This window comes from Doryrhamphus excisus, chromosome 9, assembly GCF_030265055.1.
Source record: "Doryrhamphus excisus isolate RoL2022-K1 chromosome 9, RoL_Dexc_1.0, whole genome shotgun sequence".
NCBI lineage: Eukaryota > Metazoa > Chordata > Actinopteri > Syngnathiformes > Syngnathidae > Doryrhamphus > Doryrhamphus excisus.
The window spans coordinates 965,001-992,988 of NC_080474.1; the positions used below are offsets into that span (position 1 = coordinate 965,001).

The following is a 27,988-nucleotide window of genomic DNA, read 5'->3' on the forward strand; positions in this document are numbered from 1 at the left end:
CACTCCAAATTGTCCATAGGTATGAATGTGAGTGTGAATGGTTGTTTGTCTATATGTGCCCTGGGATTGGCTGGCCACCAGTCCAGGGTGTACCCCGCCTCTCGCCCGAAGACAGCTGGGATAGGCTCCAGCATGCCCGCGATTGTAATTATTTGAAATGTAATTCTATGTATCTTATTGAAAACTGAATGACAGAATGTGGGAATGTATCTTAGTGACATTGTGCTTATGGTAATGACAGTGACATTCGTCTTTGATTGACGTGTAAGTTGCTGAAAAAGAAACAACAAAGCGAGTGTATGATTGCATCAAGAGGGAGTACACACCTGCGGCACGAGCGCTCCTCGATGGCCCACGAGCAATCAAAGGTGTGAAACAAACAGGTGGGGGGGGGGGGGGGGGGGGGGGCATGATGCAAGAGCCACACTGACAATGTTGTTGCATTAGGTAGATATTTCATTCATCTCCAAGACAACCGCACGGCTGGTCAAATATGTGTTCTCCAAACAAGAAAGCGTCCAACCGTCCGTCCATCCATCCATCAAACCACCCAAACATCCAACATCCATCCATCCATCCATCCAACCACCCAAACATCTAACCATCCAACCACCTAAACATCCAACCATCCGTCCATCCAACCACCCAAGCATCCAACCAACCATCCGTCCATCCATACATCTAACCATCCAACCACCCAAACATCCAACCATCCGTCCATCTGTCCATCCAACCACCCAAGCATCCAACCAACCATCCGTCCATCCATCCATCCAACCACCCAAACATCCAACATCCATCCATCTGTCTATCCAACCACCCAAGCATCCAACATCCATCCAAACACCCAAGCGTCCAACCATCCGTCCATCCATCCAACCACCCAAACATCCAACATCCATCCATCCGTCCATCCAACCACCCAAGCGTCCAACCATCCATCCATTCATCCATCCAACCACCCAAACATCCAACATCCATCCATCCGTCCATCCAACCACCCAAGCGTCCAACCATCCATCCATTCATCCATCCAACCACCCAAACATCCAACATCCATCCATCCGTCCATCCATCCAACCACCCAAACATCCGCCCATCCGCCCATCCATCATCCATGCATCTATCATCTATCCATCCAACAATCTATCTATCCATCCATCCATCCATCCATCCATCCATAGCACTTTTGGGACCCTATTGGGATTTCCCCAGTTGAATGAGACACTAATGTGCGTTGCTTGGCCAAAAGAGACTAGTCTATGGACTGAGAAGACCACAAAGCAGACCCCATCCATCCCCCAGGCCCTCCATCATCTTGTCTTCTCTCTAACTACACCCTGTCCTCAAAGTCCATCTGTGTTCCTTTGGAGCGTTCTTCCATCAATTGTAGTTTTCCTTGCCTCTGTCGCCAAAGTGGCATCAGCATTCCAAATGACGAGCTATTCCCGAATTGCGATGTATTTTTGGAATTGTAGGTGACGCTCACCTGCTTAAGTCCAGGCCATGGTCACTATGGCTGGACCTCCAGTCGTGTCAATAGTCCGGAGAGATCTACGCCTCCTTGCTGGCTGGTTGCACACCTGAAGAGTGTTCAAATACACACATTGAGTGCTTGTGTTTAATGGAACGGATAGACTGGGAATCTCCAAATGACCTGGATGCAGGAGTCTCCCGGTTGTGCACACAGGTCGACCCTGCAGTGCAGGAATATTTCACTGTCTGTGCCCAAGAACTTGAACGTGTTGAAGGAGAAGTAGTTGGACGTTCCCTGCCCGTTGCGTTCCATATGGATTGTTGAGTCAGCAGGGTTAGGACATCTACGTGGATACAAGGGGGGAGACGTGAAGGACCGCCAGGAACAGAATCCTTGTTGGCGTCTTTGGACACAACTCACCCCGCGATGATGAGGTCGTATCGAACACTCCCGTTTGAAGACAAGCGATCGGTGGCCCAGCAGGACTCTGTCACCACCGAGATGTCGTTTCCCTCCAGTCCGTACGCTTTGACCTCGATCCAGATTTTTTCATTCAGCAGAACCCCCGTACTTGACTGTACGGGTCGTGTTCTTCCAGGATTCGTGTATGCAGTCATGGTCAGGGTGTAATCCCACTCTCCCGACGTGAAATGTTTAATCACTGGGCTGCCAAGCGGAAACACAAGGAATATCTTCATCAAATGTAGCAAAAGTAGCAGCTCCGGAAGCGGACCCCAACCAGACAGCTCACCTGTCTTTGATTCTGATGGCCAGGCCGTCCAGGTCTGGTTGGTCAAAATGGCAGGAGAAGTCCATGTGCACGTTGCTGTACCGTGTTACGACACTGGACACGTTAGGGCTCATGATGACGTTCTTGTAGGTGATTTTACTCGAGTTTGCCTGAAACGGTGCGCATGCCCAAGTTTGTCAGTGTTCAAGATTCAGCCAGTCCAAACTGTCTGTTCGTAACTCGGCTACACACCTTGATGATTGCACCACAAGTACGGTCCCGATTGAAGTTGAACGTCACCACGTGGGTCTTATCGTCAATGTCGCCTTTGCAGCTCTCATCATTGAGGTGCAGCCTCGTGTAGTCGATGCCCTTCTCCAACAGAAGGCAACAGTGCATGTTCACCACCGCAGACGAGTGGTTGCAAACCGCCGGCTCACCTGAAACGGCAAACAGATGCAACTCCAAACTTCCAAAGCCAGTTTAAAAACTGTTGCCAAGCATTGTCATCGACATACCAAACTTGTCGTTGGCTCTGTAGTCGGAGGCAAAAAGGGCTCGGCAAAGGCAGTGGGCTTCTCCGTCGTAGCTCACGCCGCAGAATTCCTGGTCCGTACAGAACTTGTCCCGACAGAGAGCCTCAGGACCGGCAGCTGTAAGACAATTTTTTTAATTTTAAGCCTCTTAAAAATGATGTTTCCAATTGAAATCCTAAATGATAATGAATGGGTTTTTCCTTAGACAATTCTCCACCTGTCCATAAGTCAAACATTCATTCATTCATTCATATTCTACCGCTTATCCTCACGAGGGTCACGGGGGTGCTGGAGCCTATCCCAGCTGTCTTCAGGCGAGAGACGGCGTACACCCTGGACTGGTCGCCAGCCAATCACAGAACACATATAGACAAACAACCATTCACACTCACATTCATACCTATGGACAATTTGGAGTGGCCAATTAACCTAGCATGTTTTTTTCGGAATGTGAGAGGAAACCGGAGTACCTGGAGAGGCGACAGGTGGGCTACACTCTGGACTGGTGGCCAGCCAATCACAGGGCACGTATAGACAAACAACCATTCACACTCACATTCATACCTATGGACAATTTGGAGTCACCAATTAACCTAGCATGTTTTTTTCGGAATGTGGGAGGAAACCGGAGTACCCAGAGAAAACCCACGCATGCAAACTCCCCACAGAGATGGCCAAGGGTGGGATTGAACTTGGGTCTCCAAGCCGTGAGGTCTGAGCGCTAACCACTCGACCGCCGTGCAGCCCCAAACATTGGGGGTCCATTGTTCCTGAATTCGCCTGACAAGAAACCTCTCGGAATGCTAATCTCTTTACCGCATTCAGTCACTGATCTCCAGTCGTCCACCGTGACATTGCCCTGTTGGTGGCAGGCCCTGGTGTAGGCCTCCATGAAGTGGCATTCGATGCCATCCACTGCCGGGGATCGACACAAATGGTCGACGCAGGCCGAAATGAAGGCCTCTGGGTGGATGTGTACATGGCACTGCGTGAAGGGATCTTGCAGCATAAGCTGACACCTGTTAGGAAACAAACATGGAGGTCCCGTCAGTCGTAAGGATTTCAGACGTTCCACGTAACTCAGTGTTCTACCATTCAGTCGTGGAGTTGCAGTCCATCATGCTATCCTCGGCTTCTTTGTGTTGCATCTCACAGCCCGTAACGCTGTGCTCCGAGACTCTCTCTTCGCTAAAATCCACGGAAGAATTTCCACATAATCCGTGCACAGCGGCTTCGTTTTCACCTGTTAAAAATATGGCGGTAAAATCCACATTAATAGCGCCATGTTTTTATGTTAAAGCTTCTTTTGCACTGAACAGGAAGTCACTGTGCATGCATGTTTTCATGCTTTAATGACCCCTTTGGGTTTTGTGTTTTATCTTGTCAAAAGTGGTCGACCATGTAAGTATCTCGATGTCGATGGTGGAAACCAGAAACCTAAGTAGGACTGACTAAAGTGGGTTCCACCCAACGGTCTACGTATATCCGTAGGTACAATCTTTGCATTTGAACCAATACCAGTTATGCTAAACTTCCTTAGACTGAAGCCAGACCGTCCGTTTAACAAGATTTGCTGCCGTTTTTAGAGGTGCCCCCCTCGAAGGCATCACCTTTATAGACCATGTACGCAGTTTTTTCAGAACTCCCTATTCAGGTAGAGCTGTAGTCTACTTGTTCTGATGACTTGATACTGGACCTGAGTCACTGATAGAGATCCCTGTTGGTCTAAACTCTTAACCGATGACGGTTCTGATCCAGCCCAGATTTCCGCAAAGTGCCACTCACATTGACTCCGGTAAACCCAGCAGCGAGGTCCACTCCGACTACGGAAACCTACAGCTTGACCAGAACTTGCATTCTTTCTGTTGTGCCGTACTGAGCTAATGTGAGCCTACAAGTAGATTTGAATGTTCTTCTGGGGGCCGCACTGTGGAAATCCTCCCCCTGAGGACTCGAAGTGGGTTTCGAATAGAGGATAAGGGACTCTTAAAGAACCAAATTATAGAATGAGAGCCAGATTATTTATTCCTGACAACAATAACTAATACAGACGTCCGGGCTTATCTGCAGTCCCTGTATGCCTACAAGTAAGCGGGTCTTATTACATACCCTTTAGGTGGATTTGCGCCATGTTGCCGTCAAAGAATACTGTCAGCACGTAGTCGGACTGTGATATCTTAGCAGTCACTCCGCTCGGGCCCTTGAAGAGTTCCACGCCGTGGACAACTGTAGCTGTGGTGTCGAGGGCTTGCAACCTGTTATTGATCTTGATGGCGACAGAAGACCACAGACGCTGTGAACCAATCGCAGTCCAAGTCATGTCTCCGGATCGAGTGTGGGTCCATTCTTACCTCCACTCTTCCACCTTGCAGGAGCTTCATCTGAACATCTTGGCTGTCCAGATGCAGGATCACATGGTCCAAGAAGCTGACATCTTTGCGGCGGCGCTCTCGGAAGACGCCCTGTATCCGGACGTTTGGGACAGCCTCGGACTTCATTAGAGTGTATCCGCAGCGGTCGGAGACGGTGTGAACGCGGCCGATAAAATCGATGACGGTGGAGGCGGTAAGAGTGCACATGGCGTCAAAGCTGCAGCTGATGGCGCAGATACGGGGACGCAAAGTCACTCAAAAACACCCAAGAATTGTTGTAGGGAACCAACTGGACGGCTCGCCAATTTACCTTCCGTTGCCCCGGCATTGGTGCATGGGCGCACAGTCACTGACGGCGGTGGCGACTCCATTCACGTCACAGGTCACCATGGAGCAGATGTCTGGGTCGCTAACCGTGGTATTGGTCATGTACACGGAACCTGTCGTTTGGGATATTCGGGATAGCGGGTCATTGTTTGAACCGGACTACAGGAGCCATCGCAGCGTCTAACCTGAGAGTCGGCATCCACTCATGTCTGTAATGACGCCCGTGCTGGTTTCGTTGGCGGGAAACACGTGTTTGGAAACCGTTTGACCTTTGACCTGCGCGTCCGCCACCTGCACCAAAGACATTTATTCATCAGAAGTCAGGTCTATTACAGGGGTGTCCCGGGGCCCGGGGTCCATCTTAAATTGGCCCATGTCACAATACAAATGAGTTTTCTCCGTAGATTGTCTGGACTCTCCCTTGGAGATAAGGTGAGAAGAACTGTCATCTGGGAGAAACTCGGAGTAGAAGTGCTCCTCCTAGACATTGAGAGGAGCCAGATGAGGTGGCTCGGGCATTTGGTCAGGATGCCCCCGGAACGCCCAAATGAGTTTCCTCCATAGCTCCATGGCTGGGTGCTCTCTTGAGGAGAAGTCTTGTCAGCCAGGAGAACCTCAAAGTAGAGCAGCTGCTCCTTCGCGGAGACAGGAGCCATATGAGGTGGCTCCAGCATCTGGTCCCTAGGGAGGTGTTCAGGGAAGACCCAGGACACGTTGGGGAGACTATGTCTCTATGTCTCTCAAGTGGCCTGGGAAGACCTGGGGAGCCACCAAGAGGAGCTGGACGAAGTAACCGGGGGGGGGTCTGGGTTTACCTACTTAGGTTCCTGCCACCATGACCCCACCTCGGATAAGCGGAAGACGATGGATGGATGGGAAAGCAACGGTGACAATTTATTATGGGAATGATGTCATAATGGAGGGAAATTTTACTTACCAGATCTGCATCCGTGTACCCGGAATACGTCCTGATGGCGAGAATGGCCTGTGTTCCGAAGTTTCCCAGTTCCACCTGTTGAACCTGTCGGCATAGAAGGTCAATTACAAACACGACAAAGTCTCTGGAGGGAAACCAACCAACAACCTGCCTCAGAATATTCCCTGTCTTTCAAAGGTATCACGTTGACGCATTTCCCAGCATGCTTCAGGTCTGGCAAGATCTTATGGACCCCGGATCCTGCGGGGATCTCCTGTGTGAGTACGGACCAGTTGCCTCTGTCCGCTGTCCCTCCCGACATCACTATGCAGTCGTTTTGGACACCGCTTTGGTAAGCGCCGTTGAAGCATAGCGTGAATCGGCTGTCGTTGAGCGCCACCTTTGTCGTAAACACAAAAAAATGGGTTATTTTCTTATTTTCTCTTATTATGTCTTCTATATTGGGTAATAAGAGCGTAACTGTGACTATAGGGGTGTTATTTCATGCCTGGAGGTCTCTAATCATGTTAAAATGTGTATTTATATGGTGGTAAACTGGTTTTCTATGTCTTATTTTCTCTTATTATGTCTTCTATATTGGGTAATAAGAGTGTAACTGTGACTATAGGGGTGTTATTTCATGTCTTGAGGTCTCTAATCATGTTAATATGTGCATTCATGTGGTGGTAAACTGGTTTTCTATGTCTTATTTTCTCTCTTTATGTCCTCTATATTGGATAATAGGAGTGCAACAGTGACTATAGGGGTGTTATTTCATGTCTAAAGGTCTCTAATCATGTTAAAATGTGTATTTATATGGTGGTAAACTGGTTTTCTATGTCTTATTTTCTCTTATTATGTCTACTTTATTGGGTAATAGGAGTGTAACTGTGACTATAGGGGTGTTATTTCATATCTAGAGGTCTCTAATCATGTTAAAAGCTGTATTTATATGGTGGTAAACTGGTTATTATTTTCTTATTTTCTCTTATTATGTCTTCTATATTGGGTAATAGGAGTGTAACGGTGACTATAGGGGTGTTATTTCATGTCTAGAGGTCTCTAATCATGTTAAAATGTGTATTTATATGGTGTTAAACTGGTTTTCTATGTCTTATTTTCTCTTATTATGTCTACTTTATTGGGTAATAAGAGCGTAACTGTGACTGTAGGGGTGTTATTTCATGCCTGGAGGTCTCTAATCATGTTAAAATGTGTATTTATATGGTGGTAAACTGGTTACGACTGTGTGTTACTTACATAGACTTTTTGGTACTCCTGTCCATAGTAAGTGATGGGACAGGCGCTGATGTCCATCTCTCCAGAGCTGGAGAAAGTCTGGTCCATTGTAGCCACGCCTGAAGATACAAACATTTTCCATATGTGTTGTCATAGTAACACACATTAACGAAACGTTTTTCTTTGCTGCTTTTTCAGGATGGAGACAGAAACATGGATGCTGTCTTACCTGCCCGGAGGCCGAGCGCCGCCAGGTATAGAATGAAGCAGGACATGATGGAGGTTGGCTCCCAGGTAGCTGAAAGGCACACAATAAAATATAGTAATACATACGTACGTACAATAGCTTTAAGATGGTCAACATTAATGTAATGAACTTTACAATTAGTCCAAAGAATACCGCAACATAATAACAGAATTATTATACATTTCTGGACTCATGTTATTTAATATAGGGGTGTTATGCCATGTCTAGAGGTCTCTAATCATGTTAAAATGTGTATTTATAGGGTGGTAAACTGGTTTTCTATGTCTTATTTTCTCTTATTATGTCTTCTATATCGGGTAATAGGAGTGTAACTGACTATAGGGGTGTTACTTCATGTCTAGAGGTCTCTAACCATGTTAAAATGTATTTATATGGTGGTAAACTGTTTTTCTATGTCTTATTTTCTCTTATTATGTCTTCTATATCGGATAATAGGAGTGGAACTGTGACTATAGGGGTGTTATTTCATGTCTACAGGTCTCTAATCATGTTAAAATGTGTATTTATATGGTGGTAAACTGGTTTTCTATGTCTTATTTTCTCTTATTATGTCTTCTATATTGGGTAATACGAGTGTAACTGTGACTATAGGGGTGTTACTTCATGTCTAGAGGTCTCTAATCATGTTAAAATGTGTATTTATATGGTGGTAAACTGGTTTTCTATGTCTTATTTTCTCTTATTATGTCTTCTATATTGGGTAATAGGAGTGTAACTGTGACTATAGGGGTGTTATTTCATGTCTAGAGGTCTCTAATCATGTTAAAATGTGTATTTATATGGCGGTAAACTGGTTTTATATGTCTTATTTTCTCTTATTATGTCCTCTATATTGGGTAATACGAGTGTAACTGTGACTATAGGGGTGTTATTTCATGTCTAGAGGTCTCTAATGATGTTAAAATGTGTATTTATATGGTGGTAAACTGGGTTTTTATGTCTTATTTTCTCTTATTATTTCCTTTATTATGTTGATTATTAAAATCCAAAACGAAGGTTTCAACTTTGAGAGCTTTTACAGTATTAAAACATATATAATTATATGTTTTGTTTAATTAATTATATGTTTTGTTTAAAAAACAAGACAAAAAACTTTGCAGATTTCACTTACTGCGGGCTATTTTGGGAACCTAAACGAGGGGACACTAATAATAATGCCTTATCATTATTAGTATTTATTACAGTATTTGTTTTTTAAATGATTATTTGAAATATTGAAATCACCCTCGTCATTAAAAGATAATTTTGACTTACTGTAAGAGTCGTTTGTTGATGTGGTCTTCTCTCGTGGGTAAAGTCCGTCTGTTGAGGTTTGGTGTGGACGTTTGCAGGACTGTCTCCTTGTCTCCGTGTCTCCGTGTCCCCGTGGTTGTGGGCGTCTTAAGTCGCCCTCGCCTTGTCACTCAACATTCCAGATGTCTTGTTGTTGTTTTTGGTAGCGACGGTGCTAATTATCAGCTGACAGGGTGATGAGGAACACCCACAGAGCACATGTCCCCGACCGGGGCTGAAGTAAAGTCACATTATGTAATACACGAGGGTGGGAATGTTCATGGAATGTTCATGGAACGTTCCGAAGAACTCATTTTGGTTTCATAGCAGCATCATTGCTTGATGGATTTCACCTCAGTAAATCTAGTTGATTCTGGACCACCATGTAAGGGGGGGGGTTAGTACACTACACTGTCTCCCCTGTGTATGGTGGAGATGGTACGCTGCTGACCTCCACTCAAGATGTTGTGGATTTGTGGACGGAAAACTTTGTAGACCACGATCTGGCCAGAGTTCAGGGGTCCTGGAGAGGAGGGATACCCCAATCTCGGATTCAGGAGGAACATTGTGGTTTGTGTCCTGATCGTAGCTGTGGATCAGTTCCGTACTTGAACTTGAGATTGCATTGGACTAATCCCAACCATCTCCATGGGTTTTGTGTCCCTCTGGGAATACTGTAGAAGGTTCTCCGGGAGTATAGGCCATCAGAACACCTAGTTTCTTCTCTAATCTTGACCTGTACGAGTCCTTCATCCACATTAAACTAGCATGTTTTTGGAATGTGGGAGGAAAGCGGAATACCCGGAGAAAAGGGGTGGTCTTACATGTGGGTCACTTGTTTGAGTAGATACTTGAAAACATGGCCTCCTTGGGATGCCGTGGATCCCCCAAAGGATGTTGACGCCAACGTTTGATAGGATGTCGGCGAAGAAGGCGGAGGAGAAAGAGAGTTGAAAAGCCGACTCGGTCAAACGTTCTCCCTGACGGAGATGGCGGAGGAGGTCGAGCTGTGCTTCCCGCTGCTCGCCAACACCTCCTGCAGGAGGACTCCGCGTCCTCGCTCGGTCGTCGTCGGGGCGACTCTGCTGCTGTCGGTCATGTCTCTGCTCACCGTCATTCTCAACCTGCTGCTTATTATTTCAATCTGTCACTTTAGGTAAGTATCGAGGTCCATGGGGGGGTTCTTGGAGGTCACTGACCAGAGTTTCGTTTTGTCTTCAGGCGTCTTCAGACCACCACCAACCTTCTGCTGCTTTCTCTGGCCAGCTCGGACTTCTTCGTGGGGTTCTTCATGTTGTCTCAGATCTTCCTGCTGGACGGTTGCTGGTTGTTCGGGGACCTGATGTGCGCTTTGTTGTACCTTCTGGATCACATGATCACGTCTGCTTCCATCGGGAGCATGGTGCTCATATCAGTGGAGCGCTACGTGGCGGTCTGCGACCCTCTTCGTTACCAGGTCAGGGTCACCAAGAGAAGAGTGGGGGTCTCCATCGTTCTGTGCTGGTCGCTTTCGTCCGTTTTCAACGTAGCGTGTTCGATCGATACTCTGCAGCGGCCGGGTAGCGCCATTTCCTGCGTCGGCGAGTGTCTGGTCATCGTCAGTCCCGCCGCAGGACTAGCGGACTTGTTTTTGTCCTTCGTGGGCCCGATTTTCGTTATCGTGGTGCTGAACATGAGAGTGTTTGTGGTCGCCGCGTTTCAGGCGCGCGCCGAACGCTCCCGCGTGGCGGTTGTCACGGCACGGCCCTCGCACGGCCCCAAGAGCTCGGAGCTGAGGGCGGCCAGGACGCTGGGCGTGGTGGTGGTTGTGTTTGTGGCGTGCATCATGCCCTACTTCTGCGTGGTCATCTCCGGCCAGGACGTCACGCTCAACGCGTCGTCGGCCGCCGTTATTATCTGCTTGTTCTACTCCAACTCCTGCCTCAACCCGCTCATCTACGCTATCTTCTACCCCTGGTTCAGGAGGTCCATCAAGCTCGTTGTGACGCTTCGGATTGTGCAGCCGGACTCCAGCAGGACCGACTTGCTGTAGATGAACTTCATGCTCTCATCCTTTTGCAGAGGAACGCATGAAAATGTTAGCTAGTACTTCTTTTGTTCCTTTTTTGATGCTTTTTTTCCTTCTATTTCTTCTATTTCTATGTGGAACAAACCAACAGATCCAGAATAACAGAATCCATTTTAACAGAATAAATCTTAGAAGGACTTTTTGAAGAGCGCAAATACACCAGCTGATTTTTACCTGATGTTTTTTTAATTAATTTTAATTTTAATTTTAATTTTAATTTTAATTTTAATTTTAATTTTAATTTTAATTTTAATTTTAATTTTAATTTTAATTTTAATTTTAATTTTAATTTTAATTTTAATTTTAATTTTAATTTTTACTTTCAGGATTATTTGGGTTTGTTTGTTTTTTTTGCGCGGCACGGTGGTCTAGGGGTTAGCGCACAGACCTCACAGCTAGGAGACCAGGGTTCAATCCCACCCTCGGCCATCTCTGTGTGGAGTTTGCATGTTCTCCCCGTGCATGCGTGGGTTTTCTCCGGGTACTCCGGTTTCCTCCCACATTCCAAAAACATGCTAGGTTAATTAGCCACTCCAAATTGTCCATAGGTATGAATGTGAGTGTGAATGGTTGTTTGTCTATATGTGCCCTGGGATTGGCTGGCGACCAGTCCAGGGTGTACCCCGCCTTACGCCCGAAGACAGCTGGGATAGGCTCCAGCACACCCCGCGACCCTCGTGAGGAAAAGCGGTAGAAAATGAATGAATGAATGAATGTTTTTTTTGCTCTGATCTAGATGTATATAACATAGATACGCTATATGGATCATTATATCTTACATTATTATTATCATTACATGACATATCTTACAATATTATGACATATCTTAGCTCAACTCTTTGTTTTTCTCTACTGTAAAGCGTCTTTGAGTACTCTGAAAAGCGCTATAGTACAAATAAAATGTATTATTATTACATCATCATATGTCGGTGTCGGCCATGTTAATGTTTTGTCATGATATTCATATAGAAATGCATATTTTTCCATAACAAATTGTTCATTAATTAAAATGAATACATTGAAATTTTGGTGCTGCACGGTGGGCGAGTGGTTAGCGCGCAGACCTCACAGGAGTTCAATTCCACACTCGGCCATCTCTGTGTGGAGTTTGCATGTTCTCCCCGTGCATGCGTGGGTTTTCTCCAGGTACTCCGGTTTCCTCCCACAAATTCCAAAAACATGCTAGCATGTTAGCTTCTCCAAATTGTCCATAGGTATGAATGTGAGTGTGAATGGTTGTTTGTCTATATGTGCTCTGGGATTGGCTGGCCACCAGTCCAGGGTGTACCCCACCTTTTGCCCAAAGACAGCTGGGATAGGCTCCAGCACCCCCCGTGACCCTTGTGAGGATAAATGGTAGAAAATGAATGAATGAATTTTAATTGTTTAGCTTGTGATTTATTAAGATTATTATAACAATATTACAAAAAATAATCCAAAAAAAGGTCTGGAACGGATCATCTCGAGCGCCATTCTTTGCTCGTATCCAAGATGACCTTTGCTTGGCGAGGATTTTTCTACATGTTTCACACATCACGCCCCCGAGAAAGTACATGACATGGAAGTATTTTAGCGTGACACTCGGAATGTTTCCATTCACACGCATGTAACGTGAGATGCTATTTTTGTCTTTCCTATTGTTGCTTTTGGGCTGGCTGTCTGTCACCTTGGAAATGGCTTGAAGGTTGAATATCTGCCTCTTATAATATTTGCATGTTTTTTTGACAGGCTGCAATGAGTGCAGCCAGTAATTACATGCGTGTACATAATGTACAGCACATACTCAGAAAGGACGTGAGAATATTTCATATTATCGTTTGGGAAATTTTTAAAAAGAAAACTACACAAAAGTGTTGTTGGAAATACTGCATTTATTCATTTTGTGAAATTTCATTTGAGTTCTAGTCAAGCTAGCACCAGCTAGTTCTTGCTTGTGTTATTTTACACAGTATAAAAAAGAGACAATACTGCCTTGCATATTATGATTGAAAGAAAAAGAACACAAAACAATATTACTGTTATTGATTTTTCATATTTAGAACCCCGTCATCACAACTGGCACCAATTATTGCTATAGTTATGGTTACGCGTTTAACAAAAACTGCCCTCTGTTGGCCAGTAGCAGTATTACATCAACAGTACACATTTGTAGTCCATATTGAATATAATCATTGCATTTATTTTATGTCAAACAGTAATACATTACATTATATAATAAAAAATTCTGAGGATTTTATTCCAGTTTAGCTATATTTGTGTTATTAAAATAAAAACACAAAAATAGTGAAGATACAGCTGTTATATTCATACTTACATTCATACTCCAGCACGAAACTAATGCTACCGTGTATAATCATAAATATAAGGAAATGCTGCCCTCTGTTGGCCACTGTAGTTACAATAACAATAAATGTACATTGATGAGCTGTCAATTAGTGAAATATGACATTATATCATAAAAGATTCAGAGGATTTCATTCCAGTTTTGGAAAACACACAAATAATTACAAATTGTCGTCGAAAATTAATTGATTTATTGATTAAACCCCAACATCAAACTAACGTTAGCGTGTATTTTCACATATAAGAGGAAAGGCTGCCCTCTGATGGCCAGTAGCAGTATTACACCCTCACAGCAATTTGGTACGGTTGTATATATGTATATATATGTATATATATACTACAGTAGGTTATAATGAATGAATGGACAAGGTGGAGGAACAAAAAGACATTTTCGTTCTGTTATCTTTGTCTCCCCCTGCTGGTCAGGCTCGGTAAAGTCTATGTAATTGTATTTACCAGGTTTGTCCACGAGAGTTCGCACTTTAACATGAAAAGGAAACTGGAGCATTTGTGTGCTGGTATGCTGGAGGTCAGTATATGATATGATGTTTAGATATATAGATTTATAGATACATAGATATATACATAGATGTATGGATATATAGATACATAGATATATAGATATCTTGATATATAGATACATATATATATACATAGATACATATATTTATAGATATATAGATATATAGATATATAGATATATAAATATATAGATATATGGATATATAGATATATAGATATATGAATAGACAACGATTAAACAATAGAATAGAATAGAATAGAATAGAATAGAATAGAATAGAATAGAATAGAATAGAATAGAATAGAAAGTACCGGAAAGGCGCTCAGGGACACCATGGCCGCGCGCTCCCGTAGACTTTTTTCGGGATCCGGTGTGTTAAGACCCGATGGACGATGCGTCAAGTCACAACTTGAACACCGGAAATGCTGGTAATCTTCCAGCTTCAAAATACGGTTTCCGGATTTTTATTTTGGGCGAATACACCCACAAAAACACGCCTTTTCAGTACAGCTGATCTGTAATTAAAATAATGACGTTAATTTCAAGGCTTTATTATAAAACAATTCCTTTAAAATAACGATTACACGAGTCATAAATTGATTAAATGTAAGGCAAACAGACAGGGAACATGTGGATGGTTTACTAAGCGTAAACACGACTCCGCATTCGTAAACATTTTAAAGACTTCTGTGACGTATTTACTGGGACTTTTACTACGAAAACCTCGACCGGAAGTCGCCCAACTAGCTAAACATCCAGCTTGCCCAGCAGCGTTCTGGGCGTGCAGTGTGTGAGCAGGCGGTGGGCAAAGGGGGGAGAACGGGGTCCGAATGACGGTAGAGGAGTCCGCCAGAACCGGGAACTAAACCGACCCAACCCTCGGTCGTCCTCCTGAGGGGGTCTCCACCGGTCGCCTCTCCCCTCGGCGCCCAAATCTCGGCGGTAAGTAGCTTGATTTGATTCGATTTGATTTACCCAAAAAAAAAAAACCACATCGCCTGTACGTGTCTGTTTGTGTCACTGTTCGTTGTTCTCATTCCATTCGGATCCGATTCGACTCAGCCGGTCCTGAAACGAGAGCTGGAAATGAACATGTGTCGCTTTAAGAAGCTAATTCATCCCCTGAGTGGATGCGTGTCCTCCGTGGACTCGTCCTGCGTGGAACGCCGGGGAAAAGGGCCGATGGACGGGAACGGAAAATGATTTCTTTATTAGACTTCACTGTGGCGTTCACGTTCCTTCCTGCCCTTGCACGCCGTTATTCCGTGCACCCAAACGCCGCAGGGCCTGACGGTGCGCGCGCACCTCCACACACACACACACACACGCCGGCAATGGATGCGAGCCGCAGCCGGCTGACAGCGTCTCTCCGGCCGGCCTGTTTTGGGTTGTGTTGCCGCAGCCTGGAGGGCCGGGATCAGGCGTGCAGGGGCGGACGCAAAGCAAGGCGTGGCGCGCGTGAGGGTATGACGCATACATGGGCGTGTCCGGCCGACCCCTCCTTTCCCAGCTGTCATTGAAATGGCTTCCACATGTGTGCCCTGGCCTGGTCTCGGTCGGTGTCATCTTTTGGGACCTGTGTGTCCTTTTAGGACGGGATCACGTGACGGGAAACGGGGCGGGACTACTACATAGAGTACATACAGTATATATGGAATGACTGTCCGTTTTGAGTATTACTCCAGCACAACTGCATCCGTCTGTAATAATTCGGCCAGACGGGAATCCCACTGCTGCGGCAAAGTGGGCCACAACCCAGTAAGTCCCAGTTGTGTCCCGGGTTAACTGGAGTATAAAATCTCAGCTGGCCTACTTTAGCTCCTCTTTCCCAGTCAGCCTCATCTGCAGGCGTTTGGGGGGGGGGGGGCTTGTTGCTAAGGCCAAGTACTTCCTTCCTGGGACGGTCCCTTGTATGATGTACGAACATCAGGGGGGTCCAAGTGTAGTAAAACATGGAAGGTTGCAACTTTGCCACGTTGGTGTTGATATGCTAACATGCAGTATTTTTTCAACTTTTAAAGTAATCTTTGTATTTTTTTCGACTTGGGATATTATGACTTTACTTTCATTTACTTTAATTTTTACTTTCATTTAAACTTTTTGCACTAATTTCCCCCTCAAAAATTACTACTTTGTTTTGTTTGTTAATAATAATATAAGAATAGAATAATATAATAAAATAAAATAATAATAAAAACTATTTTTCTTTAATATTTCAAATCAATTCTAGTAAAAAAAATTTAATTTTTTTCTCACAATATTATATATATTCTAAAATTGCACCTTTTAATTTCTGTAAACATTTTGTATTTTCCAACTACTATTTTCCAACTATATTAAATTTCATAATTATGACTGTATTCCCACAATATTTTGACTTTAGTCTGGTAGCTTTTTCCTCACAATATTACGACGTAACAAAAAACATTTTTCATGTTTCGATGTCTAAAAGGTTGTAATTTTCCCTCATTATGTTATGAGTTTATTTTCATAAAATGACAACTTTTTTCCGTTATCATTTTGACTTTCTAGTAGCTAACATTTTCCCCAATCATATTTCCCAAATATGACAAATATTTATTTGTTGATTTGTTTGTCATTATATTAAAATAAAAAAGATTTCATTAGTATTTAACTTCATCCTATTAAATTATTTTTATTAATTTTTTTTTCTATGTACTATGTACTGTATATGTGATATATGGCCCTATGATGTAGTACTATGTACTATATATGTGATTTATGGCATCCATGATGTAGTACTATGTACTATATATGTGATATATGGCCCTATGATGTAGTACTATGTACTATATATGTGATTTATGGCATCTATGATGTAGTACTATGTACTACATATGTGATATATGGCATCTATGACATAGTACTATGTATTATATATGTGATTTATTGCATCTATGATGTAGTACTATGTACAATATAGTATGTGATATATGGCATCTATGACGTAGTACTATATATATGTGATATATGGCATCTATGATGTAGTACTATGTACTATATATGTGATATATGGCATCTATGATGTAGTACTATGTACTATATATGTGATACATGGCCTCTATGATGTAGTACTATGTACTATATATGTGATATATGGCATCTATGATGTAGTACTATGTACTATATATGTGATATATGGCATTTTTCATGTTTCGATGTCTAAAAGGTTGTAATTTTCCCTCATTATGTTATGAGTTTATTTTCATAAAATGACAACTTTTTTCCGTTATCATTTTGACTTTCTAGTAGCTAACATTTTCCCCAATCATATTTCCCAAATATGACAAATATTTATTTGTTGATTTGTTTGTCATTATATTAAAATAAAAAAGATTTCATTAGTATTTAACTTCATCCTATTAAATTATTTTTATTAATTTTTTTTTCAGAATATTATGACTTTTTAAATTGCTGCTTTTTTTTTTTTTTTTTTTTTCCTTGTTAAATTATTTGTAGAATGTGCCACGGGTCTTGGGCTGCAGATGGCCCCTGGGCCACACTTTGGACACCCCTGCTTCATCACATTAGACATATTCGGTGGCGGTGTAGATAAAATGATGGACTCTGGACTACGATCAGGAGAAGATCATAGAGGGGGAGGAGCCACCTGCCGTGGCCCAGGAAGGTGTCCTGTATTCGGGCACATGTACCGAGCATGTGGGGGGGGTGTTTATTATCAGGATGTTTCCTTGTTTTGAATGCAGTCTGACGTCTGTTTTAGGAATCAAGCGTCTGCTCTCTCCCGGTCACATGACGCTCGTGTGGCACTTCCTGTGTGGCGGCGTGGTCGCATTCGGGTTGTCAAGTAGGCACGTTGGCTCTTTAGTTGGTCGTAAGAGGTCAAAGCAGGTTGATGTTTTCATTCCTCCGACTGTCGCCGTCTTTTTGTGTCCTTTCTCCTCCGCTCAGGAAATTCCTTAATTCCTTTTCACCCCAGGGCCGGGACGGATGGATGGGGGGGGCAGAGGGGCGGGGTGTGAAGGAAGAGCTGATTTGGCCATTAGTTGTTTTTATTTTTAGGCACTTTCTTTTCTTGGCTAACTTAGCTGTATTTGGAGTTTATTATAAGTGGAAGATGCCAGCTAAGGAAGATTGATTTGAAAAATGAAAGTTCATTGGAGGAATATATATGAGCATATATATTTTTTTTCAAGAAAAAAAATATTTTTATTATTATTATTTTTATTATTAATCTCAACTTCACTCTTTGCTCCTTTTTCTCATTTCAGCTGTTCTTTTTTCAACTTTCATGTTCCAAAAATTTCTCATAATATTGCAGCTTTTTTCCCCGTCAATATCTCAACTCCATGATACAAAAATTGTCATTTTGCCCGATATTATTATTATTATATAAACGTTTTCTTCAAAAAACAACAAGAAAAAAATACATATTTTTTAATATTTCAACTCCACTACCAAACATTTTTGCGTTTTGAATATTGCAAATTTATTTTTCTTCATCAAAATTTGACTTTGTTCTCATAAAATTCCAGCCGTTTTTAATTGTAATTTTTTTTATTCAAATGTTTTTAGCTTTCTTTTTGTGTTAATGACTTTATTCCCATAATATAACTTTTTCCACAAAAATGATAATTATTGGCCGGATATCAGCATTAAAATGCAAAATCAGTATCGGAATTTTTCCAGATCATGAAAACTGATTTAAAATATGTTGTAACATTCCACCATAGGAATGTTACATGTTACATGTATCGGTATGGGCTGATATCGGCATTAGAAATTGAGAGTTGTTCAATATTGGCAATCATTTTTTTGGTAAAAAAAAGTTTTTTTTTGTTTATCATAATATGACCTTTTTTAAGTCTTTAATATTTTATACCTCCATGAGGTTTTTGTTCCTGATAATATTCTAACTTCCACAACCTGCTTTTCCGACACTTGGAACTTTATTCCTGTTTTCCTATTCACTCTCGGGGTTCATTCCACAATTAACGTAATAGGAACACACACGCATGCACGTCCGTTTATCTCATAATTATTCATATGTTTTTTGTTTTTTGTTTGGATCGTTCAATTAATTGAATTATCCATTGTCGTGACGGGCGTCTGTGGCGGTCCAAATGTATTTGTGGAGGGCCACCAGGGGAACGCAATGTGTACATGACACTAACTTTTCCCACAAAAATTGCATATCGGCATGTCTGATAATCGGTAATGATAATTATTGGCCGGATATCAGCATTAAAATGCGATATCGGAATTTTTCCAGATCATGAAAACTGATTTAAAATATGTTGTAACATTCCACCATAGGAATGTTACATGTTACATGTATCGGTATGGGCTGATATCGGCTGATTGGAAATTGAGAGTTGTTCAATATCGGCAATCATTTTTTTTGTTTATCATAATATGACCTTTTTTTAAGTATTTAATATTTTATACCTCCATGAGGTTTTTGTTCCTGATAATATTCCAACTTCCACAACCTGCTTTTCCGATACTTGGAACTTTATTCCTGTTTTCCTATTCACTCTCGGGGTTCATTCCACAATTAACGTAATAGGAACACACACGCATGCACGTCCGTTTATCTTATAATTATTCATATGTTGTTTGTTTTTTTTTGGATCGTTCAATTAATGGAATTATCCATTGTCGTGACGGGCGTCTGTGGCGGTCCAAATGTATTTATGGCGGGCCACCACAAATAGTGTGGGGGAACGTAATGTGTACATGACACGTGCTAACTTGCCTTCTGCTTTACTTTTCAATTTGTGTGTGTATGTGTGTGTATGTGTGTGTGTGTGTATGTGTGTGTGTGTGTATGTGTGTGTGTGTGTGTGTTGAAAGAGGAATCTGGCAGTAGAATGCAATGACTTGTACGTGCACGTGACACACACACACACACACACACACACGAGGCGTCTTGTTTATGAAGAAGCAAAGCAGTTGAAGTTATCGTGTTCAAACACAAAAAAAGCAGACCCGCCCCACCCACCTGACCCCACCCCAACCCACAGTAGCCCTGCAAGGGTCAGGGCGTCCTGATAGTGTCAAAGGGTCTGGTGGGCTCTTTCGGAGAGGGAGTCTAATTCCAGACAGATGTACGTAGCGGCGCTTTGGCTGCCGGTGCTTCTCGGAAAATTCACTCTCATTTCTTCTTCTTTTTCATTCTTTTTTTTTTTTTTTTTTCCCTGGCCGTGTTTTTCCAAGTCTGACTCTCCTCTCCTCTCCGGGCCCGTGTGGAGACCCAGGGGCAGGGTGAGCAGCTGGGAATCAGGAGTGGAACCTGACTAAGCTAACCTACGGATCATATTTGGTGCACTTGCTCGTCACCCAGCATTCCCACGGGACTTGAACGCACCTTTTGTCTTTCTGTGCCTTCTAAGGAGATGTACGGTTCATGCCAAAGATCCATGCCCAGCTCTTTCTAAACTCACGTCTGCCACCTTGTGGTCGGTTTTATGGCTTGAAGCGTCAATGCCCCCAGGAAGGAAGTCCCCGTATGACTTGTTATCATCCGTTATCATCCGTGTCCCCGCTACGTGGTCCTGGTGTCCCACAAAGCATGCTGGATGATGTTTCATGATGTTGGAAGATAAAGACGTTTATGAGGAGGATTTTGCCGTCTTTTCACGATGTCACGAAGGGAAACCCTTCCTGATGGGTGCGATGTCGCCTCTGACACGCCCCCGCCCCTTCCGCCCCTCCCGCCCCCCCGAGGTGAGGCCTGCCTCGTGTAAACGTCTGCTGGAAAAAAAAAGCAGGCTTCGCTACGCATCCTAAAATAGACCACAGACGGCCACAAGTAAGTTGATTGATGATTCTTCAGCGACTATGCTATGCTAACCTAGCATAAGTTTGGTTGCTTTAGCATCACATACGTAGATTGGCTTGCGTTGCTAGTCCTCCTGTCCACTCCTTCATGTTACTATGTACTATATACGTATGTGTACTATATACGTATATGGCCTCTATGATGTAGTACTATGTACTATATATGTGATATATGGCATCTATGATGTAGTACTATGTACTATATATGTGATACATGGCATCTATGACGGAGTACTATGTACTATATATGTGATATATGGCCTCTATGATGTAGTACTATGTACTATATATGTGATATATGGCCTCTATGATGGAATACTATGTATGTGATATATGGCCTCTATGTTGTAGTACTATATATGTGATATATGGCATCTATGATGTAGTACTATGTACTATATATGTGATATATGGCACTATGACGTAGTACTATGTACTATATATGTGATATATGGCATCCATGATGGAGTACTATGTACTATATATGTGATATATGGCATCTATGACGGAGTACTATGTACTATATATGTGATATATGGCCCTATGATGCAGTACTATATATGTGATTTATGGCATCTATGATGTAGTACTACATATGTGATATATGGCAGCTATGATGCAGTACTATGTATTATATATGTGATATATGGCCCTATGACGTAGTACTATGTACTTTATATGTGCTATATGGCCCTATGATGTAGTACTATGTACTATTTATGTGCTATATGGCATCTATGACGTAGTACTGTGTACTATATATGTGATATATGGCTGTATGACGTAGTACTATGTACTTTATATGTGATATATGGCATCTACGACATAGTACTATATACTATATATGTGATATATGGCATCTACGACGGAGTACTATGTACTATAAATGTAATATATGGCATCTACGACGTAGTACTACGTACTATAAATGTAATATATGGCATCTATGATGTACTACATACTATAAATGTAATATATGGCATCTGTGATGTACTACTTGCTATATATGTGATATATGGCATCTATGATGTAGTACTATGTACTATATATGTGATATATGGCATCTATGATGTAGTACTATGTACTATATATGTGATATATGGCATCTATGATGTAGTACTATGTACTATATATGTGATATATGGCATCTATGATGTAGTACTATGTACTATATATGGCATCTATGTGATGTATAACATCTATGACATAGTACTATGTACTATAAATGTAATATATTTCTTCTATGACATAGTACTATGTACTATATATGTGATATATGGCATCTATGACGTAGTACTGCGTACTATATATGTGATTTATGGCATCTCTGATGTAGTACTATATACTATATATGGCATCTATGTGATGTATAACATCTATGACATAGTACTATGTACTATAAATGTAATATATTTATTCTATGACATAGTACTATGTACTATATATGTGATATATGGCATTTGTGACGTAGTACTATGTACTATATATGTGATATATGGCATCTATGATGTAGTACTATGTACTATATATGTGATATATGGCATCTATGATGAAGTACTATGTACTATATATGTGATATATGGCATCTATGATGTAGTACTATGTACTATATATGTGATATATGGCATCTATGACGTAGTATTATGTACTATATATGTGATATATGGCATCTATGACGTAGTACTATGTACTTTATATGTGTACTTGGGTGCCAGGTAAGCGTCATCACGGGAGGGGGCGTGGCTTTAATCATAACGCCACGCGTGTTCATAACAGTAATAATAATAACAACATGCTTCATATGTAGATCACATGATGACAACGGAGCCTCGCGTGTGCTTTTTGGCGGTGGGATGGGCGTGTCCCGTGACGTGCATTCAGGAGCTGCCTCGCACCAAAGAGAAAGACGTGTCTTCATGTCCCGCGTCGGGATTGTGGAGGATGGGCAACATTCCATAAAAACATTCCATGAAAAGTGCTACTTTCCCTGGAACAGTAAATTCCGTTTTTATTGGCCGATTCCACGATGGTGTCAATGTTGAGGTCTCGGGGCCGTGCTTGGGAGGCGGGGGTTGTTCGTTGTTGAGTCTTCCCGCGGTGGTGTGAGGCGAGGCCGCGTGCTTCCACCTGACGACTTGTTGGAACTGGAGCCAATCTGGCAACGTTTTGCTGAGTCAGAGCTCGTGTCATCGTGTTATCTCCATAACTCACAATGTGTGTGTGTGCGTTCATGTGTGTGTGCGTTCATGTGTGTGTGTGTGTGTGTGTCGTCCGCCAGCTCCTCGCTTAGCAAAACAAACCCCTAAAAGACGCCCGTCTCCCATTTTGTTCCCGTGTGTGGTTGCGCCGGCGCTGGTCGGGCCCACGCGTTGCTTCTGGTGGAAAATAGGCTCGGGTGTCGCTGGCGGGGAGATCCAACCCTCAGACCACGTTCCTGGTCTGGGAGCGCTTAAAGAGACAGGACTCTCCACGTGGACCAGCAAAAACATCATCTGGCCTCCCTGCAGATGTTGATGCTAGCAAGGCTAAGCTGCTACTGATTGTAAGGTCCTCCTCCCAAACATCCGCTTCCACCACGTCCACTCTGTGTGTGTGTTTGTGTGTGTGTGTGTGTGTGCACACTAATGCATCACATGACTCTAAAAGCCCTCACGTCTCACCTAAAGATGGTGGATGAAAATGGCTAGCCTAAACTGGCTTCGCTAGCCGGCCTAAATAAGATGTGTTTGGCTGGGGGGGGCATTGATGGACAACGGGGGTGGGGGGGGCAGCCACATCCTCCATGCTCGTGCGTCTCAGTTACACACACGCATCCCCCTGGCTGCATTGAACTCATATTTCCCACTTATGTGCCGGTCAGTGAACATCCCCCACACAGATTGTCGGCTTGCGTCTTTAAATCCCGTACTTTTTTTTTAATGGAATTTGTTTTTGTTTTTGTTTTTTTATTTATAGTCAACACAGTCATCCCTCGCTAATATTTATCAGAAATTAATGCATAAATGATGTCCTGTCAATGCTTAATAATTGTTCTACCGGTTATTGTTTATTATGGACCCATAACCCCGCCTCTTGCAGGCTGGGATAGGCTCCAGCATACCCCCACCACGCTAATAAGGTCACGCGGCGTAGAAAATGAATGCACTGTATATGTCATGCAAGTGGGCTGCACGGTGGTGGAGTGGTTAGACCTCACAGCGAGAAGACTCGAGTTCAATTCCATGTTTGTGTGGAGTTTGCATGTTCTCATGTGGCTTTTCTCCGGGTACTCCGGTTTCCTCCCACATTCCAAAAAACATGCTAGGTTAATTAGCCACTCCAAATTGTCCATAGGTATGAATGTGAGTGTGAATGGTTGTTTGTCTATATGTGCCCTGTGATTGGCTGGCACCCTGCCTCTCGCTCCAAGACAGCTGGGATAGGCTCCAGCATACCCCCACCACGCTAATGAGGACACGCGGCGTAGAAAATGAATACACTGTATATGTCATGCAAGTGGGCTGCACGGCGGACGAGTGGTTAGACCTCACAGCGAGCAGACCAGGGTTCAATTCCACCCTCGGCCATCTCTGTGTGGAGTTTGCATGTTCTCCCCCGTGCATGCGTGGGTTTTCTCCGGGTACTCCGGTTTCCCTCCCACATTCCAAAAACATGCTAGGTTAATTAGCGATATGTGCCCTGGGATTGGCTGGCCACCAGTCCAGGGTGTACCCCGCCTCTCGCCCGGAGACAGCTGGGATAGGCTCCAGCACCCCCTGCGACCCTCGTGAGAATAAGCGGTAGAAAATGAATGAATGAATGAATGATTCGGTTGAGCTGGTTTCATAATTATACCTTTTGAGCGTTAAGTTGGTGTGTGATGAGTTTAGTGTTCATTGTAAGAACACTAACACATTCCAAGAACATGCTAGGTTAATTGGCCACTCCAAATTGTCCATAGGTATGAATGTGAGTGTGAATGGTTGTTTGTCTATATGTGCCCTGTGATTGGCTGGCACCCAGTCCAGGGTGTACACCGCCTCTCGCTCCAAGACAGCTGGGATAGGCTCCAGCACCCCCCGCGACACTCGTGAGTATAAGCGGTAGAAAATGAATGAATGTCATTGCATGTCAATGTCAACTGGCCCCTGTGCCACACTTTGGACACCCTGCTGATGAACCATCTCCACCATCAATACTTTGGGCATCGAGTTTCCAATCAGTTTCTTGGTGAAGACACACGGTTCACAACCAGACCTGAAATCATTTTGCATCTCGGAGACACCATTCCTTATTGGGAAGGGGGGGGGGGGGGGGGGGGGGGGCTTGAGCAAATCCCGCTTAATAAGATTTTCCCAGGCTGGTAATGTGTGAAAGAATGCCATGGTGTTTCATAAGGCAAGACCCACATTTGGGCCTGGTGACAAAAACCAGTAAGTACACTGGAAACGACGCCATTAATATTCACGGTACGGCCCCTCCCCCAGTTAATTGTGAAGTGGGATTCCGTATCAATAAATCCCAAATCCAAATTCCATAGAGCATATAAAACCATTTTACCTCCTTCCAAATACATTTCATAACACGATTAGAGCCCTGTAGACGTGAAACAGCACCCCTATAGTCGCATGTACACTACTATTCGGCCACGGCTTTAAGCATAGCATGCTAGCTAACTAGTTAGCTTCCGGTGTATTTATGCTAAACTTAAGAAAGCGTTGCAAACCAGGCAGGTAGGGAAGAAAGACAACTGGAAGCCAAAAGCGTACCACTTCCACACAGAATGGGAGCTAACGTGCCTGTTTTTGGAACGTGGGAGGAAACCGGAGCACCTGAGCGGGGAGAACATGAACAAGAGATGTCCCACGGAACACCCCCCCCCCCCCACACACACACACACACCAAAATGTTGCAACCACAAGCAGTTTTCTTGGATAATACTTTCTTGGAATTGTGAGTCATGTGTTTTTTTGAGGAACCATTGTGTCAGAAAAACATGAAACTGGACCACGTCCAAGAGGAACCCATAACTTCCTGGGGTCTCATCTGTAAAGCTGGCGTTTTATTAGCTGTGGAGCAGCAAAAGGTCGGAAGCCATTTCAGGATTGAGTCCTTCTGACATTTTGGCCAAAATGAGTCATGAGGTGTTCAATGACCTGTTATTGATTTCTGCTGAGTCAGCAAATGACTGGCTGGGAAGTCATCTGAAAAGTCGCACCCCGGTCCTGAGGCTTGCAGAGGTCGGGGGGAGGCGGGAGGAGGCTGATCTGGGGCCTGGGGGGTGGGGGTGGGGGGCGTCCCTCCTGTTCCCGAGGGACCCGTTGAAGATGCAAAAGGAAGCTTTAGGGTGATGGAATCTGAGAAGGTTGTTTGCAAAAGCCTGAAGGCCGGAGGCAGCAGCTGGGATGTCCGTCATGTTGCCTTTTCTGAGGTGGGGGGGGGTTCAATGCTTTCAGTTAACTTCCAAAGCAGGTGTGGGAGGGGCTACGGTTGGAAGAGGAGGAGGTTTTGTGGCGGTCTGGCGTGTGGAGGACATCCCCTGGCGATGCGATGCGTTCTGGAGACACACTGCTGTTGTCTTCATCAGCACTCTCTCTCTCTATGTTAGCATCAGGACGCCTGCTTCTCCCCCCCCCCCCCAAAAAAAAAATAACAGTGAAAATGGGAAAGAAAACAATAGCAAACAGCAAAAATGGAGGGAAAAACAAGTGACAATGGGAGGGGAAAAAAGTCAGTAAAAAGGGCAAACAGCACAAATAAAAATAACTAAACAAATTAGGAAAAAAACAGGAAAAAAGCAAACTGCATAAATGGGGAAAAACACCAGCAAACGTTTAAAAAACAACAGAAAAAAATTGGGAAAAAAATAAAAATGTTTATCAAAACAACAATATTACATGAGAAACAGCTGCAGTGTTTGTAAAGTTGGGTTGACAAATAATTATTATATTCGAATATTTCTCTCATCAAATATTGTAGCATCACCGGGAGCATTTTCTGCTTCTAGCATTTTGTCTTTAATATTATATATATATATATATATATATATATATATATATATATATATATATATATATATATATATATATATATATATATATATAGTAAATATATATTATATAGTATATATATAGTATAGTAATTTTTACATCAATAAAATCAAAATATTATAAGAATAATATGACAATAAACTGGGAATATTATGAGGGAAAAACATAATTTTATATTATATATCATTTTATATTATATATGTATATATAATATTTCCTCACAATATTCCCAGTTTATTCTTATTTTTATTTTTATTTTTTCTCATATTATTTTTATAATATTTTGACTTTATTGTTGTAAAAATTACTGCAGATTTTTCTGTTTTTGCATTCGCCCCCTCAAAAAAAGAAAAAATGTAAATGGCCCCCAGGCTGCACTTTGGACACCCTTTGTTATAAGTCCTAGGTTTGACACTAGGTTTGAAACATCTCTGCTGGTTGGTTATTTTTAGCCCAGCCTGCTCAGCATGGTGCCCCCCCCCCCCCCCCCCACACACACACACACATACATACATACTGTAGTGCCCCCTGTTGACTGTGTAGAGGTTGCCACGGTAACGTATGTTCTGACAGCAGATATCATCTTCATCTCCAGGCTGATCCGGTTGGTCGGAGCCGTGCTGTCGCAGGAGCTACCCAAGTCTCGCGGCAAAAAGGTAAGCAACCCTTCTTTTTCCGAAATGGTCTCGCTCACATGTGGGATGAACCCCCCCCCCCACACACACACACCTCCAGCCCCCACTCCCATGTGAGCGTCAGCCAGCCTTTCCCTTCCCTCAGGGTACACAACACATGCAGACACAAACACACTCCAGCACAATCAGTCTCGGAATACAACAACAAAAAAAATCATATATTCCCAAGAAAAAAAGTTTTCCAAGAGTCGGTTCCACAAGGAAGTGGTTGATCCACGAGGATGTTTTTAAGACGCGCAAAAGTCACAACGTCACAAGAAAAGAAGCAACATATTTCCTTTTACAACAAGAAAGTTGGAATATTATCAGGAAAAAAGTTGGGAGAAAAACATCAGCTGACACTTGGAAGACTGATATCCGCGTCCTGA

General features: G+C 43.0%; 3 protein-coding genes across 4 annotated transcripts in view; 2 read left to right on the forward strand and 1 right to left on the reverse strand.

Moving 5' to 3' along the window:
- The window catches only part of LOC131135909 (alpha-tectorin-like), a 9,538-nt gene extending 1,666 nt beyond the window's left edge, over positions 1 to 7,872 (reverse strand). The window contains exons 1-16 of the mRNA XM_058082328.1: positions 7,827 to 7,872; positions 7,619 to 7,716; positions 6,531 to 6,758; positions 6,380 to 6,463; positions 5,628 to 5,733; positions 5,426 to 5,555; positions 5,095 to 5,338; positions 4,853 to 5,009; positions 3,836 to 3,986; positions 3,560 to 3,762; positions 2,726 to 2,860; positions 2,460 to 2,647; positions 2,229 to 2,377; positions 1,898 to 2,143; positions 1,658 to 1,820; positions 1,490 to 1,583 (exon numbers count right to left, since the gene is read on the reverse strand). Coding sequence (XP_057938311.1) covers positions 1,494 to 1,583; positions 1,658 to 1,820; positions 1,898 to 2,143; positions 2,229 to 2,377; positions 2,460 to 2,647; positions 2,726 to 2,860; positions 3,560 to 3,762; positions 3,836 to 3,986; positions 4,853 to 5,009; positions 5,095 to 5,338; positions 5,426 to 5,555; positions 5,628 to 5,733; positions 6,380 to 6,463; positions 6,531 to 6,758; positions 7,619 to 7,716; positions 7,827 to 7,872 — 2,418 coding nt within the window. The 3' untranslated portion in view covers positions 1,490 to 1,493. The remainder of the gene's footprint in view (positions 1 to 1,489; positions 1,584 to 1,657; positions 1,821 to 1,897; positions 2,144 to 2,228; positions 2,378 to 2,459; positions 2,648 to 2,725; positions 2,861 to 3,559; positions 3,763 to 3,835; positions 3,987 to 4,852; positions 5,010 to 5,094; positions 5,339 to 5,425; positions 5,556 to 5,627; positions 5,734 to 6,379; positions 6,464 to 6,530; positions 6,759 to 7,618; positions 7,717 to 7,826) is intronic.
- A 1,484-nt stretch (positions 7,873 to 9,356) lies between these two features.
- On the forward strand, positions 9,357 to 11,169 carry LOC131135910 (trace amine-associated receptor 1-like). The gene is made up of 3 exons (XM_058082329.1): positions 9,357 to 9,377; positions 10,055 to 10,293; positions 10,359 to 11,169. The coding sequence occupies exons 1-3, from the start codon at positions 9,357 to 9,359 to the stop codon at positions 11,167 to 11,169; spliced, it is 1,071 nt and encodes a 356-aa protein (XP_057938312.1).
- Positions 11,170 to 14,847: 3,678 nt separating this feature from the next.
- The window catches only part of raph1a (Ras association (RalGDS/AF-6) and pleckstrin homology domains 1a), a 37,960-nt gene continuing 24,819 nt past the window's right edge, over positions 14,848 to 27,988 (forward strand). For both annotated transcript variants that reach the window (XM_058082410.1, XM_058082409.1), the window contains exons 1-2: positions 14,848 to 15,013; positions 27,521 to 27,581. The gene's annotated coding sequence lies outside the window, so the exon portion shown is untranslated. The remainder of the gene's footprint in view (positions 15,014 to 27,520; positions 27,582 to 27,988) is intronic.

Coding starts and splice junctions, on each gene's coding strand:
- LOC131135910 (XM_058082329.1), top strand. CDS start 9,357: ATGTCCCCGACCGGGGCTGAA. Junction 9,378..10,054: donor TGTCCCCGACCGGGGCTGAA/GTAAAGTCACAT, acceptor AACGTTTGATAG/GATGTCGGCGAAGAAGGCGG. Junction 10,294..10,358: donor ATTTCAATCTGTCACTTTAG/GTAAGTATCGAG, acceptor TTTTGTCTTCAG/GCGTCTTCAGACCACCACCA.